This window comes from Carassius auratus, unplaced genomic scaffold (assembly GCF_003368295.1).
Source record: "Carassius auratus strain Wakin unplaced genomic scaffold, ASM336829v1 scaf_tig00003102, whole genome shotgun sequence".
Taxonomy (NCBI): Eukaryota; Metazoa; Chordata; class Actinopteri; order Cypriniformes; family Cyprinidae; genus Carassius; species Carassius auratus.
The window spans coordinates 281171-299597 of NW_020523502.1; the positions used below are offsets into that span (position 1 = coordinate 281171).

The following is an 18427-nucleotide window of genomic DNA, read 5'->3' on the forward strand; positions in this document are numbered from 1 at the left end:
GTGGGCCGTGCTAAACAGGTGGTGACTTAGAATCAGTGGGCGGAGCTAAACAGGTGGTGACGCGGAATCAGTGGGCGGAGCTAAACAGGTGGTGACGTGGAATCAGTGGGCTGTGCTAAACAGGTGGTGACGTAGAATCAGAAAATAAGAAAAAAGAATAGTCCACAAAACTGGAAGACTTTCTAAATGTATACAATCGATTTCTAAAGGAATATTTAAAAGACAAAAAAGAAGAATTCGAGAGAATGAAAGAATTCACCTGGTGTGGCTGTTGGACGAGAGACTCTCCCAGGGCTGGACACTACAGCTGCTGACCACAAACACAGCTCCACAGCTGCCATCCAGACGGGTCAGGAGATCTTTAGCAGCGATCTCTGCCGTCTTTCTGCTGTCGTGAGCTTTCTTCAGGATCTGTGTGATGCTCTCTTCACCCGCCTGCTCTCCTGCCATGATCATATAGCACAGTATACACTAAATGATGGACCACAGATCTAATGTATGTTCAGATCCACATACAACATAAATAATATTTTCATCATTTCTCTGTGAGAGAATTCAGTGCAAGCAGATGTAAAATATGTTAATCAGAGCAGAAAGCACCACACTATTAACTGAAAACATGATCTAATTAAAACACTACACTTTGTAATTAATGTAAACAGTTATGCAAAACTCTTTCCAAATGCAATTATAATGAAAAGAAAATAATCAAAGATAATATTTAGAAATAAGTGACTGTGACCGATGAATGGTGTGGATCTTGACATGCTGAATTCTATCAGTTTTATTGAATAATTTATTTTTAATTTCTCCCAGCAGCGGTGTGGATGTGTTCAGATGTTCAGTGTGTGGAGAGAAACTAATTACACTAATAACTCATGAGCCATTAATGAAGCGCGGAAGAATCAGGATATTAAATGATGCTCAAAGCTCCTGAGGAGAACAAGAAGCACTGTACAGAGTCAAAGTCATCTCTATAGTGCTTTATACAATACAGAATTATAGAAATAAACAGTAAATCATATTGTGAAATTTAATATGAAGTCTGCATGTCTCTGCAAAGTGTTGTCTTGGTTCAATTTGAAGAAATTGTGTCAGGAAACTATAACAGTACTATATAATACTTAATATAATACTGTAGTAGAAAAGGCAACAACAATAATATTATTTTAATCATTTTTTTTAAAGGAATGCTACACAATTTTTCCTCCATGTTATTCAATTAAACATTAAACCAGTTTTTAGCTTGCTTAAAAAAATAAAAGGAACTGTTACATTTAAATTTTTACTACATTTCAAAAAAGTTTTATGCCTTCATTTAATCACGACAGCTTTTAAATCAATGTAGTAATAATTTGTAATAATAATATAAATTGTATAAGTAATATAGTAGTAAAATGTAAAAAAAGATTTGCATTAAATAATAAATCCAGAAAAAATAAAACAAAAAATACATTTCATAGGGTACTACTACTTAATGTAAAAATGTTAATGAATTATTAAATTGTTGAAGTTTTATGAATTCAATTAATTAAAGATGCATTAAGGCATCTAGACGTGGTGAAGACGATTTGCTGAACTAGCAAGGTGTACCTGATAAAGTGGCCAGTGAGTGCATGTGTGTATATATATATATATATATAAATATTTGTATTTGTATATGTGTACTAAATTTAAAACATATATTTTATTTGTCTACCTGTATGTCATGTGACCTTTAACTGACATCAGAGGACCATGAATATTCAAAAGTGTTGTTAAATTACTGAAATATTAACTTAGAATTTCAGTGGACAATTTATTTGAGTTCAAATGGTTTGGGTGACAAAAAGTTTGGGAACTCCTAGGTTATGGCACACATAGCTATCTGTATATATATAATAACAGAAGTGTATGGGATGTCCTGATTCAGATGTGTGTGTGTGTGTGTGTGTGTGTGTGTGTGTGTGTGTCTTACCCACAGCACTGACTCCAGCGGCTCTGAACTGACCCAAAACCAGACCCTGTTCACTCTCGGCCAGCGCCAGCAGCAGCTCATACGCCTCGATACACTGCTCACTGCAACACACACACACGCACACACACACACACACACACAGGATGAATGTGGAGGTCAGTGCAGATCCTTTCTCAGCTTCTGAAAAAATATTTATTTACATTTTTATTTATTTTTATTCTTATTTTCCAGTCGGCCGTCATATAGAGATTGAGTTGTTTCACTCTTCTCTTGTTATTTGTGTTATTTTGTGAACACTGTTGTAGGACGGAGGAGCGGTGAAACACTTCCGTGATCATGTGAGTGTGTGAGTGTGTGAGAGAGATCTGTGTGTGTGATTAATGGTGGTGTTTTTGTTCTTTATGAGCGTTTGACCTCATGTGATGACATCATGATCACTGGATACGACACTCACCTGGAGCCTCACTCACACCAATCACTCATCCAACACACGTTTCTAAGAAGAAGTCTCTTCTGTTCATCAAGGATGCATTTACTTGATCAAAAATACTTAAAAGAATTGTGAAATATTATTATAATATAAAACATCTGTTTTCTGTGTGAATCTGTGTTAAAGTGTAATGTATTTCTGTGATGCTCCGCTGTATTTTCAGCATCATTCCTCCAGTCTTCAGTGTCACATGATCTTCAGAAATCAGAATAATATGATGATTTACTGCTCAAGAAACATTTCTGATTATTATCAGTGTTGAAAACAGTCGTGCTGAAGAATATTTTTTGTGGAAAGTGATTTTTTTTTTCAGGATTGACAGATGAAGACGAAATGCTCTACCACTGAGCCACAGGAACAAGGCTGGACTGTAATTAGGTGGTTTTTGTGTGTGTGTGTGTGTGTGTGTGTCTGTGTCCTTGTGTGTGTGTGTGTGTATGTGTCCTTGTGTGTGTGTGTGTGTATGTGTATGTGTGTGTCCTTGTGTGTGTGTCTGTGTGTGTCTGTATGTGTGTGTGTGTTTGTGTCTGTGTGTGTGTTTGTGTCTGTGTGTGTGTTTGTGTCTGTGTGTGTGTGTGTGTGTTTGTGTCTGTGTGTGTGTTTGTGTCTCTGTGTTTGTGTCTGTTTGTGTATGTGTGTGTGTGTGTCTGTGTCCTTGTGTGTGTGTGTGTGTCTGTGTACTTGTGTGTGTCTGTGTCCTTGTGTGTGTGTGTGTGTGTGTGTGTATGTGTCCTTGTGTGTGTGTGTGTGTGTGTGTGTGTGTGTGTATGTGTGTTTCCTTGTGTGTGTATCTGTGTGTGTGTATGTGTCCTTGTGTGTGTGTGTGTGTGTGTGTGTATGTGTCCTTGTGTGTGTGTGTGTGTGTGTGTGTGTATGTGTGTGTCCTTGTGTGTGTGTCTGTGTGTGTCTGTATGTGTGTGTGTGTTTGTGTCTGTGTGTGTGTTTGTGTCTGTGTGTGTGTGTGTGTGTTTGTGTCTGTGTGTGTGTTTGTGTCTCTGTGTTTGTGTCTGTTTGTGTATGTGTGTGTGTGTGTGTGTCTGTGTCCTTGTGTGTGTGTGTGTGTGTGTGTGTGTCTGTGTCCTTGTGTGTGTCTGTGTCCTTGTGTGTGTGTGTGTGTGTGTATGTGTCCTTGTGTGTGTGTGTGTGTGTATGTGTGTGTCCTTGTGTGTGTGTCTGTGTGTGTCTGTATGTGTGTTTGTGTCTGTGTGTGTGTGTGTGTTTGTGTCTGTGTGTGTGTTTGTGTGTGTGTTTGTGTCTCTGTGTGTGTGTGTGTGTCTGTGTGTGTGTGTGTGTCTCTGTGTTTGTGTCTGTTTGTGTATGTGTGTGTGTGTGTCTGTGTCCTTGTGTGTGTGTGTGTGTGTCTGTGTGTGTGTTTGTGTCTCTGTGTGTGTCTGTGTCTCTGTGTGTGTGTGTGTGTGTGTGTGTGTGTCTCTCTGTGTGTGTGTGTGTTTGTGTCTCTGTGTGTGTCTGTGTATCTCTCTCTCTGTGTGTGTGTGTGTGTGTGTGTGTGTGTCTCTCTGTGTGTGTGTGTGTGTGTGTGTTTGTGTCTCTGTGTGTGTCTGTGTATCTCTCTCTCTCTCTGTGTGTGTGTGTGTGTGTGTGTCTCTCTCTCTGTGTGTGTGTGTGTGTGTGTGTGTGTCTGTGTATCTCTCTCTCTCTGTGTGTGTGTGTGTGTCTCTCTCTCTCTGTGTGTGTGTGTGTCTCTCTCTCTGTGTGTGTGTGTGTGTGTCTCTCTCTCTGTGTGTGTGTGTGTGTCTCTCTCTCTCTGTGTGTGTGTGTGTGTGTGTGTTTGTGTCTCTGTGTGTGTCTGTGTCTCTCTCTCTCTGTGTGTGTGTGTGTGTTTGTGTCTCTGTGTGTGTCTGTGTCTCTCTCTCTCTGTGTGTGTGTGTGTGTGTCTCTGTGTGTGTGTGTGCGTGTGTGTGTGTGTGTGTCTGTGTGTGTGTGTGTATGTGTGTCTCTGTGTGTGTGTGTGTGTGTGTGTGTGTCTGTGTGTGTGTGTGTGTGTGTGTGTGTGCGTACCTGTACTGCAGGGCCAGTCTGAGCGCGGTGGCGTTGGACTCATATTTCCCCATCAGCATACTCATCCGCTCGGCGTTGCTCTTACACTCCTCCAGTGTGATGGTCAGCAGATCGTTCTGAGACTTCAGGTGCTCGATACGACTGAAACACACACAGCAATCAGACAGACGCACAGGGTCCCTACATAGTGTTCACTGCTCCCTGCACACTCAGTATAGAGAGTATAGAAGATGTTCACTTCAGCTGACACAACACGCTCTGCACTGACAGACAACACCTGAGGAGCACTAATTCAGTCTCTTCCGTTTTCGTTTAAGTTTGAGCCATTTTGTTATGCAGGTTTGTTTTTGTAATGAGATTTAGTCATTTTAATACTTCAACCTAAAAAATTACATTTTTTTTCAGTACATTAAATCTTAAAAGTTTTTTGTTTTTTTTGTTAGCTAATTTACAGGTGCTCTCTGACCTGTTCAGTCTCTCCGTCTCCACCTCGAACTCGTGGATCTTGCTCTCGGAGACGGCGGATCCGTGCGAGTAGAGCGTCTGGAAGATCTCCTGGATGTTGGAGCAGTCCTGAAGGGAATGAGCCAGGTGTTCAGCCACATTACTGGACACCTGCGGAGAGAGACACAGACACACTTCAAAACACAGAGTACTGTAGTAATAGCTCTAGTAATTTGGGAGGTTTTCTATCTGTCTCACCCCGATGCTGCTGATTTCAGAGCCGAGGACGGATCTCTCCGCTGGCAGCGATTCTGAGCGAGTCTTTGACAGCTTCACTCGCTCCGCCACCTGCCACACACACACGCGCACACACACACACACACACGGATGAGCAATGTAAAGTGCAGTCTTGTGTTAAAAACAATACTTCTGTTATTTTATATCAACCTGTTTGAGTTTTACTTCTGCGAAAGACATGAAATTCTGAGAAATTCTGAACCCGATTTCAAACAATAAAACTCACAAAACAAAGCAACTCATAACAGAAGAGCATCAGACCACTGAAAAATAAATAAATAAAACAAACAAATAAACAAAGTAAAATCTACTATCACTCTTATGCTCAATCAAAAGAAATTAAATCTATTACTGTTATGCTCTTGAGCAAGGCACTTAAACTAAATAAAATAAAACTGAAAAATAAACTGAATAATAAAAAAAGAAAATGACTAAAATAAAATAAAAATAAGTATTATATTAAATGCATAAAAATAAAATAAAATCACATAACAAAATTATATTCAAATCAAATAAATATAAAATAAAAATAATTAACTAAATACAATTAAATGGAAAAATTAAATTAATAAAAATTTTTAAATGACTAAAATAAAATAAAAGTAAATATACTATAAAAAATATATATAAAATAAAATCCCATAAAAAATAAATTTAAATAAAAAATAAATATTAAAAAAAAACTTTCAGCTAAAAAATATAAGGCAACATTTATCATTTTTAAAATGTAAAAAATGTAAAAATAAAAACTTTAACAAAAAAAAGAAAGACCTCTAACACTAGCATGCTCTATTCTTTTTCTATTCTATCCATTTTCTTTTTATTTATTATATTATTTAAAAGCCCTTGCTACGTGCACTGTGTTAAGCTAACTGAGACTTGTTATAGCACTTATATATCATTGCTCTTTTGTTGTTTTTGATTGCTAACACTGTCCTCATTTGTAAGTCGCTTTGGATAAAAGCGTCAGCTAAAAGACTCAATGTAACGAGAGCAATGAAGTACTTTGGCGACGGGGATGTCGTTGCTGCTGCTGCTGGTGCTGAGTTCTCCGGTGCTGGGGTTGATGGGACGTCCCGCTGATGTCAGACGCCCAGGACTGGACGGAGCACCGGGCTGGACGGTCTGGAGACGCGTCTGCAGCTCTCGCACCTGCAGGGACGGAAACACACCTGTCTGTCACAACACCGGCCGGGACGCTCGAGTCCGTTTCTCCCTCTTCAGAGACCAGAGCTAAATCTAGAATATATTCCAATATTCCAGCTAATCTGAGTGCAACCTCATTTTAACATAAAAAATCTCACAAAAACATCTGAAAATAAGTAAATAAAATAAACCAAAACATAAATAAAATAAATAAATGCATAAAAATAAAAAATAAAAATCTCAAAACATCTACAGGTCATATTTTTTACAAAATAAAATAAAACTTCAAAAAGAAATCTCATTAAAATATCTACAGGTCACCATAAAAAACTATAAAATAAAAATAAAAATCATCCATATTTACCATAAAAATTACACAAGAAAATCTCATAAAAACATCAAAAATGAATAAACAAAAATAAATTAAACCATCAAAAAATAAAAACAAACCAATAAAAATCTCAAAAACATCTACAGGTTACATTTATAAATATAAATAAAATAATATAAAATATCATTATTTTTTTAAATCTCATCAAAACATCTATTGGTACCATTTAAAAAATAAATAACGTAAAACATATATGATTTGATGTAAAATGTGCATAATATATAATATAATCTAATATAATATAACACTGCATTGCAATAACCAGAATCTAATCATAATGATGGAGAATGACAAGCTCACTGTTGAATGTGTGAAGTGAATTATTTGATCTATGATGAAAGTTCAGCTCATTTAGTCTGTTGTTGGATCTGTTCAGTTCATACTGACACTATTACAGTTCAGTGTTTGATTTTAAGGACATTTTATTTGCTGTTTTGGATAAACTATGCTTTTAATCAGTTTGGTTCCTAAAGCAAAAGAGATTGAGAAGCTCTGATGTGTTTGCAGTGAAACATCCCTCCATCAGCCACTCGAGCTTCAGCTCTTAACAAAGAGAGAAAACATCAATATTTAACTTAGCGGTTCACACACACACACACACACACACACACACAGCTGACCTGCGGAAGTCGAGTCCAATCTAACAAACCACTGCCACAAAGCCAGGTCAGTAATTACGGTCGAGCGGCTGCGGCGTGAGTTTAAATATAGAGTGCTTCAGATCCAGATCAGGATTAAAGTGGCCAGAAATCTGGTTTTAGGTGGAACAGTCCAGTTCTGGAATACCATATCTGCCCACTGCCACAGGCTTGAGCCGGACGCTCATGTGTCCTTTTAATATCGCTATTTCACTCTTTGAACAATGGTGTAAAATAAGTAAATAAATAAATAAATAAATAAATAAATATGCTAATGTTTTTTTTTTAAGTTTTTACAATAGTGTACAATAAATAAATAAATGGAAAAAATTATGTTCAGGTTTGAACAACAGTGTACAATAAATTAAATTAAATGCTAATGTTATGTTCAATTTTGAACTACAGTGCATAAACAAATACTAATGGTGTGTTCAATTTTGAAAAACATTAATAAATGAATAAATAAATGCAAATGTTATGTTATTTTCAAGTTTGAACAATAGCATATAAGTAAATAAATAAATAATAAATGCAGTTGTTGTATTTTGATAAATGTGTGCATAATAAATAAATAAATGAATGCATAAATAAATAAATGGTAACATTTTGTTCAAGTTTGGAAAATAGTATATAATAAAAATATATTTTTTTAGATTGTAATGTTTTGTTTAAGTGTAAGCAATAGAGTATAATAAATAAATAAATTATAAAATTATATAATAAATAAATACATAAATAGGCCTAAATGTGACATAAAAAAAAAGAAATTTGCCTTCATTTCAGGACTGGACTGTGATTAGTGGACTGTGTAACTAACAAGCAAATAAATAAATGTTATGTAAAGTTAATAATTAAGTCATTTACATTTTAGACACAATATTGTCAGTATGGACTGTTTTGCTGTATTTGCTTGGTCTCTGACCATCACAGTGGTGTTTCGTCCCTGAATGATTCAGTGCATTTGAACAAATAAAGTGAGTCAGTGATTCAATGAGCCATTCAAAAAGTCAGCTGCTAAATTAAAAAATGCACCCAAGTGTACTACTCTTACTATTTTTAGCATGTTTTTTATGACAAAAATAGTAAGAGTATTATTCCACCAAATCACTCGCTTCATTTCTGAATGAATCATCTGTTTTGAACGAATCTGTTTAATGAGTGAATCAATGACTTGCTTATTAAGATATACTGACAGATTTAGTTTCATATTTACATATCACTTCACAGTTCTATATTCAATATATTTTATATTTAAAACATAAAATGTCATAACATGCAACTGCAGCGTAAATGCATTCATGTCATCTCTGAGCTGCATTAAACAGTCTGTATAAATACATCAGATGCAGCTCGTGTGCCCATTAAAATTTTATTTAACCCTCATAATGCATTCAAAATCTAAGAATATAATCAGAAAATTCCCAGTATCAATCCCATTGGAATGAATTCAAAATTAATTAAATTAATAAATTAATTCTACATGCATAAACTTTAACTTTCAGATGAAAATGCATCATTTTCAAAAACATTTCATGCTGCAATGGTTCATCAGCAGGTGCACATATTCATGTTTAGCAACAAATCTCAGTCCCAAAAGAATGAGAGATATGGTGAAAAGGCTAAATATATTTGACAAAAGATTTCCGACAATAACATATTTGAACACAAAATAAATTATGTGTATTTTGAGGGTCTTAAAACACTTGCAAAGTTTTGTTCCCTTGCTGAAAAACAAGTTTTTAGACATTTTTATGTTTCTTTTCCATGTCAAAACAGGGGAAGGTAAATTTAAAGGGGTAAACTTAGCTCTTTAATTAAAAAGTTGATTTCTTTCACTGGTTTTTTTGATTACTTTTCGGTTTTCAGTGTTCTTCTTCCTGGTGTTGCAGAAACAGCCACACTAATGGTGATGGATCTATTTCCCGAGCTTAAATAAGGAATGCCACTGTCCTCGGATCATTTGGAAAAACACACAGCACAAACCTGTTTGGATCGATTAGTCTGCTGCTTTTACACAGGATCTGTAATCAGATCTGGCCGCCTGAAGCTGGTTAGCACACTAACACGATTAGCCCTGAAATGCATCGAGTGAAAAAGGCCAAAGGCTTTTATAGAAACAGCCGGGTCACTCAGACCTACGACATACAAATGGCCTGCGATTCATCTCAGATATCAGATTTATCAGATTTGTGTAATGAAATCTGTCCGTGCTCGTGGAATTGGTCCGATGCATCGCTTGCTGTTTCTGATGGGATCGGGTTTATTGTGGAGATGCTGAGTCCATCGAGAGTTTCAATCTCGTCTTTATCTGTCTCTGACATCAGACACAAATGTGCATATAAAAGCAAATTTTACTTATTTGAACAAGACATAACTTGTCATTTTTTTTTCATTTAATTTTATTTAGCTCGAGTGTATTTAATCAAGAGCATAACAATAATTGTACATTTTATATTATTTTTTCCATTTAATTTTATTTTATTTAGGTCAAGTGTCTTGATCAAGAGCATAATAGTGATAGTTGATTTAATTTAATTTTTTTCTTTTTAATTATTTAGGTTAAGTTTGTTGATCAAGAGCATTATCCAGGTGCTGGTCATAAAATTAGAATATCATCAAAAAGTTGATTTCACTAATTCCATTCAAAAAGGGAAACTTGTATATTATATTCATTCATTTCACACAGACTTATTTATTTAAAATGTTTATTTCTTTTAATATTGATGTTTATAACTGACAACTAAGGAAAATTAGAATATTGTGAAAAGGTTCAATATTGAAGACACCGGGTGCCAAATTCTAATCAGCTAATTAACTCAAAACACCTGCAAAGCCTTTAAATGATCTCTCAGTCTAGTTCTATAGACTACACAATCATGGGGAAGACTGCTGACCTGACAGTTGTACAAAAGACGACCATTGACACCTTGCACAGGGAGGGCAAGACACAAAAGGTCATTGTAAAAGAGTCTGGTGTTCACAGAGCTCTGTGTCCAACCACATTAATAGAGAGGAGAAGGGAAGGAAAAGATGTGGTAGAAAAGTGTACAAGCAATAGAGATAACCCTGGAGAGGATTGTGAAACAAAACCCATTTAAAAATGTGGGGGAGATTCACAAAGAGTGGACTGCAGCTGGAGTCAGTGCTTCAAGAACCACTACACACAGACGTAAGCAAGACATGGGTTTCAGCTTCACATTCCTTGTGTCAAGACACTCTTGACAGTCAGTGATGGTTTGGGGTGCCATGTCATCTGCTGGTGTTACTCCACTGTGTTTTCTGAGGTCAAAGGTCAAGCCGTATACCAGGAAGTTTTAGAGCACTTCATGCTTCCTGCTGCTGACCAACTTTATGGAGATGCAGATTTCATTAAGGACCATGGTATCCCTGTTATTAATTGGCCAGCAAACTCGCCTGACCTTAACCCTATAGAAAATCCATGGAGTCTTGTAAAGAGGAAGATGTGATATGGCAGACCCAAGAATGCAGAAGAGCTGAAGGCCACTATCAGAGTAACCTGGTCTCTCATAACACCTGAGCAGTGCCACAGACTGATCCACTCCATGCCTCGCTGCATTGATGCAGTCATTCAGACAAAAGAGCCACAACTGAGTATTGAGTGCTGTACATGCTCATACTTTTCATTTTTATACTTTTCAGTTGGTCAAGATTTCTAAAAATCCTTTCTTTGTATTGGTCTTAAGTTATATTCTAATTTTCTGAGATACTGAATTTGGGATTTTCCTTAGTGGTCAGTTATAATCATCAACATTAAAAGAAATAAACATTTGAAATGTATCAGTCTGTGTGTAATGAATGAATATAATATACAAGTTTCACTTTTTGAATGGAATTAGTGAAATAAATTAACTTTTGATGATATTCTAATTATATGACCAGCACCTGTAGTATCAAAACATTAAATTTTATAATTTGTTTTTTTTCTTTCTTATTGGATAAGAATTTTGATCAAGAGTATAACAGTAAAAGTAGTTAACATGTTTTATTATTTTATTTTAATCTTATATAGGTTAAGTTTCTTGATCAAGAGCATAATAATGAGAGTAGATTTTTTTTATATTTTATTCTTTTTTTTATTTATTCAGGTAAAGTGTGTTGATAAAGAGCCTTATAGTAGCATTTTTATTTTATAATTATTATTTTTTAATTTTATTTTGACTAAAAATTTTGATCAAAAGGACAACAGTAAAAGTAGTTTACATTATTTTATTTTTTATCTTATTTTAGTTAAGTGACTTGATCAAGAGCATAACAGTGATAGCATTTTTTTTACTTAAAGAAAAAAAAATATTACAGTTCTTTGTTTGATTTTAAAGATAAAATAAATACATTTACAATTTATAAAACATATAAAGATTTTACTGTAATGAGATTCTGGTGGAAAAATGTTCAATGTACAAATTAATCTGTACATTCAACACTTAAGAAATTTCCACCCAGATTCTTAAATCAAGAACCAGAATGGAAAAGTTTGGTCTTTAATAAAATCCCACTGGATATTTGATCCTGTAAATATGATCGTTCTGATTTGATAACAGGATTGATTCATTCCTGTAGCTCAAACAGGTAGAATAATTACACTGGAAATGCAGTTCAAGTTTCTCTGGATAAAAATGTCTGCCAGAAATGTATTTGAGGAATAAATAATATTTAATTCTGAGGTCTTTTAGATCAGCCGGTGTGAGACTGACCTGACTGTGAACAGCTGAATGTCATTAACATCAGTCGTTTACTGTTTATCTGTAAATGATGATGATGATTAGATTCTCATTACTGTAATAGAGGAATTTATAGTAAATCAGTGTAATTTTATGTAATTTGTAGTCAATTTTAGTAAAAAGTTTATTATATATTTTTTAAATCAGAATAAAATCTGCACCAAAAAAGTAACACAATGAATAGATAAATCAATGAATACAAACTATGTGTCATTATTCTCAATGATGAAACTCATGACTGTAATACAGTAGAATACAATTGAATATAATTTATATACAATTTTAGTAAAAAATAAAAATAAAATAGCATAAAAACAATATATGAATATATGCAGGAAAATACTTTTTAGGATTATTCTTATTAAAAAGTTTAGCATAATATTATAGCAAGTCATTTTATAATACAGGCAAGCATTAAAAAATTAGCATTAAAATAACAGCAAAACCACTACCACAGTTAATTAATGATACAATAAATACTTTAACACTGTTTTCTAGTTGTCACAGATAACAAATATAAAATTAATAGTGTTGTCAAACAATTAATCGCATCCAAAATAAACATTTTTGTTTTCATAATGTGCATATTTATTATGTATATATAAATACAAACACACATAGAGTATATATTTAATAAATCGTGATTAATCGCTTGATGCATTAATTGATAGATTCTGAAGAATTATACTCATATACCATATTTTTCGGACTATAAGTCACACCTGAGTATAAGTCGCATCAGTCCAAAAATACGTCATGATGAGGAAAAAAACATATATAAGTCACACTGGACTATAAATCGTATTTATCTAGAACCAAGAGAAAACATTACCGTCTCCAGCCACGAGAGGGCGCTCTATGTGTTCAGTGTAGACTACAGGAGCACTGAGCAGCATAGAGCGCCCTCTGGCGGCTGGAGACGGTAATGTTTTCTCTTGGTTCATTTCTATCGGTTCATGTCAAATTAATTTTGATAAATAAGTCGCACCTGACTATAAATCGCAGGACCAGCCAAACTATGAAAAAAAGTGCGACTCATAGTCCGGAAAATACGGTATTTAAACTTAGATTATACCTGGATTATAGACAAAATCAACCAGTCAGTCAATCAATTAATGAGTGGTTTGATAATGAGCTGTAATGCACGGTGTGATGTTGACTGTGTGCTGTCACTCACACGTCTGCGCAGACGGTCTCGCTCCTCTCGGACGCCGCTCACGATGGCTTTGGTGCGGTTCAGATCCTCTTCTTTACGGCACAGCATCGCCGTCAGGCTCTCGTTCTCCTCCCGGAGTCCAGCCAGCTCCTTCTCCCAGCGCACTCGCTCCTCACACAGACTGGGGTAGAAGTCACGGCCTAGAGCGCCCTCGATCTCCTCCACCGTCTGCACACACACAGCTTTCAGCATCACATTTCAGCTTCAGACAAATACTGTTCATCTGTGAATCCTGAAAAATAAAATGCTCACGGTTTCCACAGAAATATTGTGCAGCACGACTCTGTTCAACACTGATAATAATCAGAAATGTTTCTTGAGCAGTAAATCAGTATATTATTCAGATTTCTGAAGATCATGTGACACTGAAGGCTGGAGGAATGATGCTGAAAATACAGCGGAGCATCACAGAAATAAATTACACTTTAACACAGATTCACACAGGAAACAGCTGATTTAAAGTGTAATAATATTTCATATTTTATTTGGTAATTTTTGATCAATTTTTGACTGACAACACACCGACAGACTGGTATGAAACAAGCTCTCAGCTTTCAAACGCTGTTTTTTTTAAGAAACTCAAACAATAAATAGCATTTTAATACTCTTAAATGTGTCGTGAGAGATCACTGAATTGCTAAGTTAAAGCAGCACGTGCACTGATTGTCTTTTCATATTTACTGAAAGCATGAAATAAACGTGAATGAACATCATAGGGAATTTTATGTAACGTTTGAGTCCACCGAAGTTAATCTACTCTCCGGCAGACAGCGGATCTGGCGTGATGATTGGTCAGATCGCCTGTCAATCAAACTCTTTGCCTGAGCCAGCCAATCAGACAGCAGTGTGTGGTTACTTTATCTGTCCGGTGTTTTACCTTGATGGCCAGATCGCAGTGTTCGCTGGCCGAGGTCAGCTGCTCGATGTGTCTGTCCACCTCCGCCACAGACAGACTGCATGTGCTCTTCTTACGGCCGCACAGGACGCTCTCCAGACCCGTCAAAACACGCTGCAGCTCCCAGTTCAGGTCACTGCAGTTATCTGGAAAACACACACATCTCAGTGAACCTGGGAATATCTCGCGCTCTATTTTAACAGAGCCATTTATTTACAAAGCACATGAAAATCCATCCAGGAGGCAAATGAAATGGAAAAACCAGAGCTCATTTGATTCAATACAATCGCTGACATGAGCAGATTATTGATCCAGAGCTGTATTAATATTCACAACTGCAGGCAATGTGCTGTCATATATTATCATCATAAACACTTGAGGGAAAAACACTGGATGAGCTTCACACTGAGCCTCCAGAATCTTTAATGACACGATTCTGAAGTTTTAGTTTGGTATGAAGTCAACGACACAGTCTGCACTCAATGAACTGCTTTGTTAAAAATAAAATAAATAAAATATTTTTTTTACTAGTGGGTGCAGAACACTGTAGTTCATTTATGTAAGTGAGGATAGCAAAAAAAAGTAAGCGGTGATATATAATAACTAAAAAGTCTTGAACTAATATTAAACAGAAACAAAATATAATTAATAAAGTCTAATTTAAAATATATTAACTTAAAATATAATACTTTATCAATGATACTAAAAGTCTGAATATAACATTGCAATTTAAAGTTAATTTCCTCTTTTGTAATGCAAAGCTGTTTTAATCATGGAAACAACAAAAAGGCCTGTAGAATCTGAATCTGTCATTTCCTTTCACAGACAGGAGTGATGCATGCTGGGAATGCTCCACAATACACTCGTAATGAAAAACACCATTAGACCGAAGGGACAATGACGGCTGAGGACTTTAAAAGCTTTTGTGTGGAGCGTAATGACTCGATCGAGTGGAAAAACAAAAGAAAGCAGAGAAAAGACGACAATTACGCTCAGCAAAACAGTCTGTCTCTAATTCAGGATACAATAATAGCACAAAATACTACCATGATGCAACACATTTGATTGAATTTGTTAATTATTTTATATTTACATTCATTATTTACAATTTTTTAATTACTATTTTGCATTTAATTGTATTATTTGCATTTGCATTACAACTGAAATACATTTATATTGCATAATGATCATTACTGTAATGTCAATATATTTTTTTGCCTCATAGTAATGAATTTTTTGCAAATGTGCTTAACTGCCATGATGAAATAATGTCATAATAATATGACATTATTTCCAAAAAAGGCATCACATTCAAAAATTTAAATATATTTTGATTCTTTTACGGACATGTTCTTGACAGGCTGAGATTCCGTTCATCATCATCATGTTTCCTGTATGTCAGTCTGCATGAGTTTGGATTTGGAAATATAATAATCCATCAGGTTTGACAGCTTCTCTTACCCATGTCTGCAGTGACCAGTGTGGACTGGTTCTCAGGCAGTGAGATGGACGCCTGGTCGGGGTCCTGATCGACGCTCTGGTCGTCCTCGTTAACTTCCAGCTGGCTGTGACTGAGATCGGAGCGAAGCTCAGAAAACTCATCCTCCTCCCTGAGAAACACACACATTATGATGAATGAGAAGAATCATGGCAGAAAGTGAGATGTTCTGTTGATCCTGTTTTCTTTGTTTTTGTTGTTTTTAAGAGTGTGAACACCAATCTATGGAAGCATGATTCATCCAAAGATAAAATAATAATAATGATGTTTTTTCTCTTTTCCCAGACTTGAAGAGTTAAGATTCTCACTCTCTGTATCCTTTTATAAGACTTGGATCCCTTTTCGGACTGTATTAAAGGCCTCCATTGTGCACCTGTAACTGGCAACATGTAATATTTGTCATCTGTTAGAAGGTTTTTTTTGGGTTATTTACTTATATATTGGTTATTTATATATATTTTACTTAATTTTTTATTGTTTTTTATTTATTATTAGTTTTCCTGTCCATCTGAGTTAATATAAATGGGGGATTGTGGAAGGGATTAACAATGGACAATATCTCAATAATTATGATTATTTCAATCTGTATACACAAAATACTAATAAAAAGATTTGAATAATGTTTTTTTCTAACAATTTAGACTTATTTTCATAATTCAGAGTTTACATCTCACAAATCTGTCTTTTGTGTCATAATTCTGACTTAATTCTTGGAATTCTGACTTTATTCTCGGAATTAAATTAAATTTATGCATTTAGCAGATGCTTTTATCCAAAGCGACTTACAGTGCATTCAGGCTAACAATTTTTACCTATCATGTGTTCCCGGGGAATCGAACCCCCAACCTTGTGCTTGATAGCGCAATGCTCTACCAATTGAGCTACAGGAATTCTGACTTTATTCTCGGAATTCTGCCTTTGTTCTCAGAATTCTGAATTCTGACTTTATTCTTGGAATTCTGACTTTATTCTCGGAATTCTGACTTTATTCTCGGAATTCTGAATTCTGACTTTTCTCTCGGAATTCTAACTTTATTCTCGGAATTCTGAATTCTGACTTTATTCTTGGAATTCTGACTTTATTCTCGGAATTCTGACTTTACTCTCGGAATTCTGACTCTCTACTCTCGGAATTCTGACTCTACTCTCGGAATTCTGACTTTATTCACAGAATTCTTGAGTTTATTCTCAGGCTACGTTTACACTAGTGTGTTTTTGTTTTAAAACACAAAAGTTTTGCTACGGTTGCGCGGGTCATTTACAGTACTTTGGTGTTCCGACCCTGAAAACAGAGACTTTTGAAAATGCAGTAGACCTTATTTTAGTTTGAAAATTCCGGGGTTGCATTTCAGTGTAAATTAAGCAAAACTGAGACTTTTGAAAACGACGGTGTGGCTGTCTACATTCACTCTGCGTATTCTTGATGAACGTGTAAACAATATCATTATGCTCATTGTTGTACCCATAAATATGCATTGGTAGATTCCTCTTTCAACTCCTCCAAGCACATAGACACATCCGCCATCTAAATAAATAGGGTATCTAGCTATACATGTCTATGATTGTACATGCATTAATGATCATGTGACGTGTTTTCAGTGGTGAAGTGTGCATGGAGATAATTTCTGAATTGCAGTGAACACCCCAGTGTAGATGAGGATCGTTTTCATTTTAAAATAAAAAAAACGCACTAGTGTAAAGTACTGACTTTTTTCTCTGAATTCAGATTTCATCCCAACCCAACTTCTTCCCCCATGCACTTGTGAGTTTATATATTAGAATTTGGTCTTCTCTTTTCAAAATTTCTTGTTTTTAATAACTTGCGTTTCAGACTTTTTTTTCCTCAGATGTACGAATCAATTCTCATCTTATATCTCACAATTCTGAGTTTAAATCTTCCTATTTATCAGAATCGCAAGAAAAAAGTGTGTGATAAAATTTGCAAGTATACATTACATTCGTGTAATTGTTTTTTTTTTCCATCAAGGAATAAAATATAACAAAGGTTTTTTTTTTTCCCATGGTGTAATACCAATTAGAAGATCTTATCAAATAAATAAATTGCATTTAGCCACGTTTCTATTTGAGATAATAAAAAGCTACACATTTAAAAACTAATTTCTCCCTAAATACTGCATACAAGAGCTATTTTATCACATGATCAAACTACAGAGTTATGATTCAGGGACGAATATGACAGTCAACAGAGGCCTGGAGTCCTTCGGCATATTCTAATTTCCCTGATGAGGATGCAAAGCCCAAGCTGCTGCATACATATGAGGCGTTTCTAATTAAACACTGCGTGGATCTCATTCACATGCAGCTGGACACATGGTCACCAGTTCACCGCATCTCCATCACACCTCAGTATTCATGAACTGGGGAACGAATCAAGCTATTGTCATGCAGTTCGTTTAGTAAGATGAACCTGATATCATCAGAATAAACGATGAAAGGAGACGCTCATCTCCTGCTGGGTTTCCAGGATAAATGACAAGGTGAGACATGCTTGAGTAACATTTACCTGGACGGAGATTTAAAGGAGCATTAAAGCAGCTGATCTCTGTCATCGAGCATGAGTTACAAAGCTATAAATCATGGTAAGAGGCTTTCCTGTGAAGCTCTGCTCCAAACCCTCGTCAGCTGCCTTCACAGACAACACTTCAGCCAGCATTTACATTGTGCATCTATCCAAAG

General features: G+C 35.5%; 1 protein-coding gene across 1 annotated transcript in view; it reads right to left on the reverse strand.

Moving 5' to 3' along the window:
• The window catches only part of mcc (MCC regulator of WNT signaling pathway), a 70142-nt gene that overhangs the window by 11915 nt on the left and 39800 nt on the right, over positions 1 to 18427 (reverse strand). The window contains exons 6-14 of the mRNA XM_026243355.1: positions 15694 to 15842; positions 14215 to 14378; positions 13299 to 13505; positions 6213 to 6359; positions 5169 to 5258; positions 4933 to 5081; positions 4467 to 4607; positions 1958 to 2058; positions 260 to 443 (exon numbers count right to left, since the gene is read on the reverse strand). Coding sequence (XP_026099140.1) covers positions 260 to 443; positions 1958 to 2058; positions 4467 to 4607; positions 4933 to 5081; positions 5169 to 5258; positions 6213 to 6359; positions 13299 to 13505; positions 14215 to 14378; positions 15694 to 15842 — 1332 coding nt within the window. The remainder of the gene's footprint in view (positions 1 to 259; positions 444 to 1957; positions 2059 to 4466; positions 4608 to 4932; positions 5082 to 5168; positions 5259 to 6212; positions 6360 to 13298; positions 13506 to 14214; positions 14379 to 15693; positions 15843 to 18427) is intronic.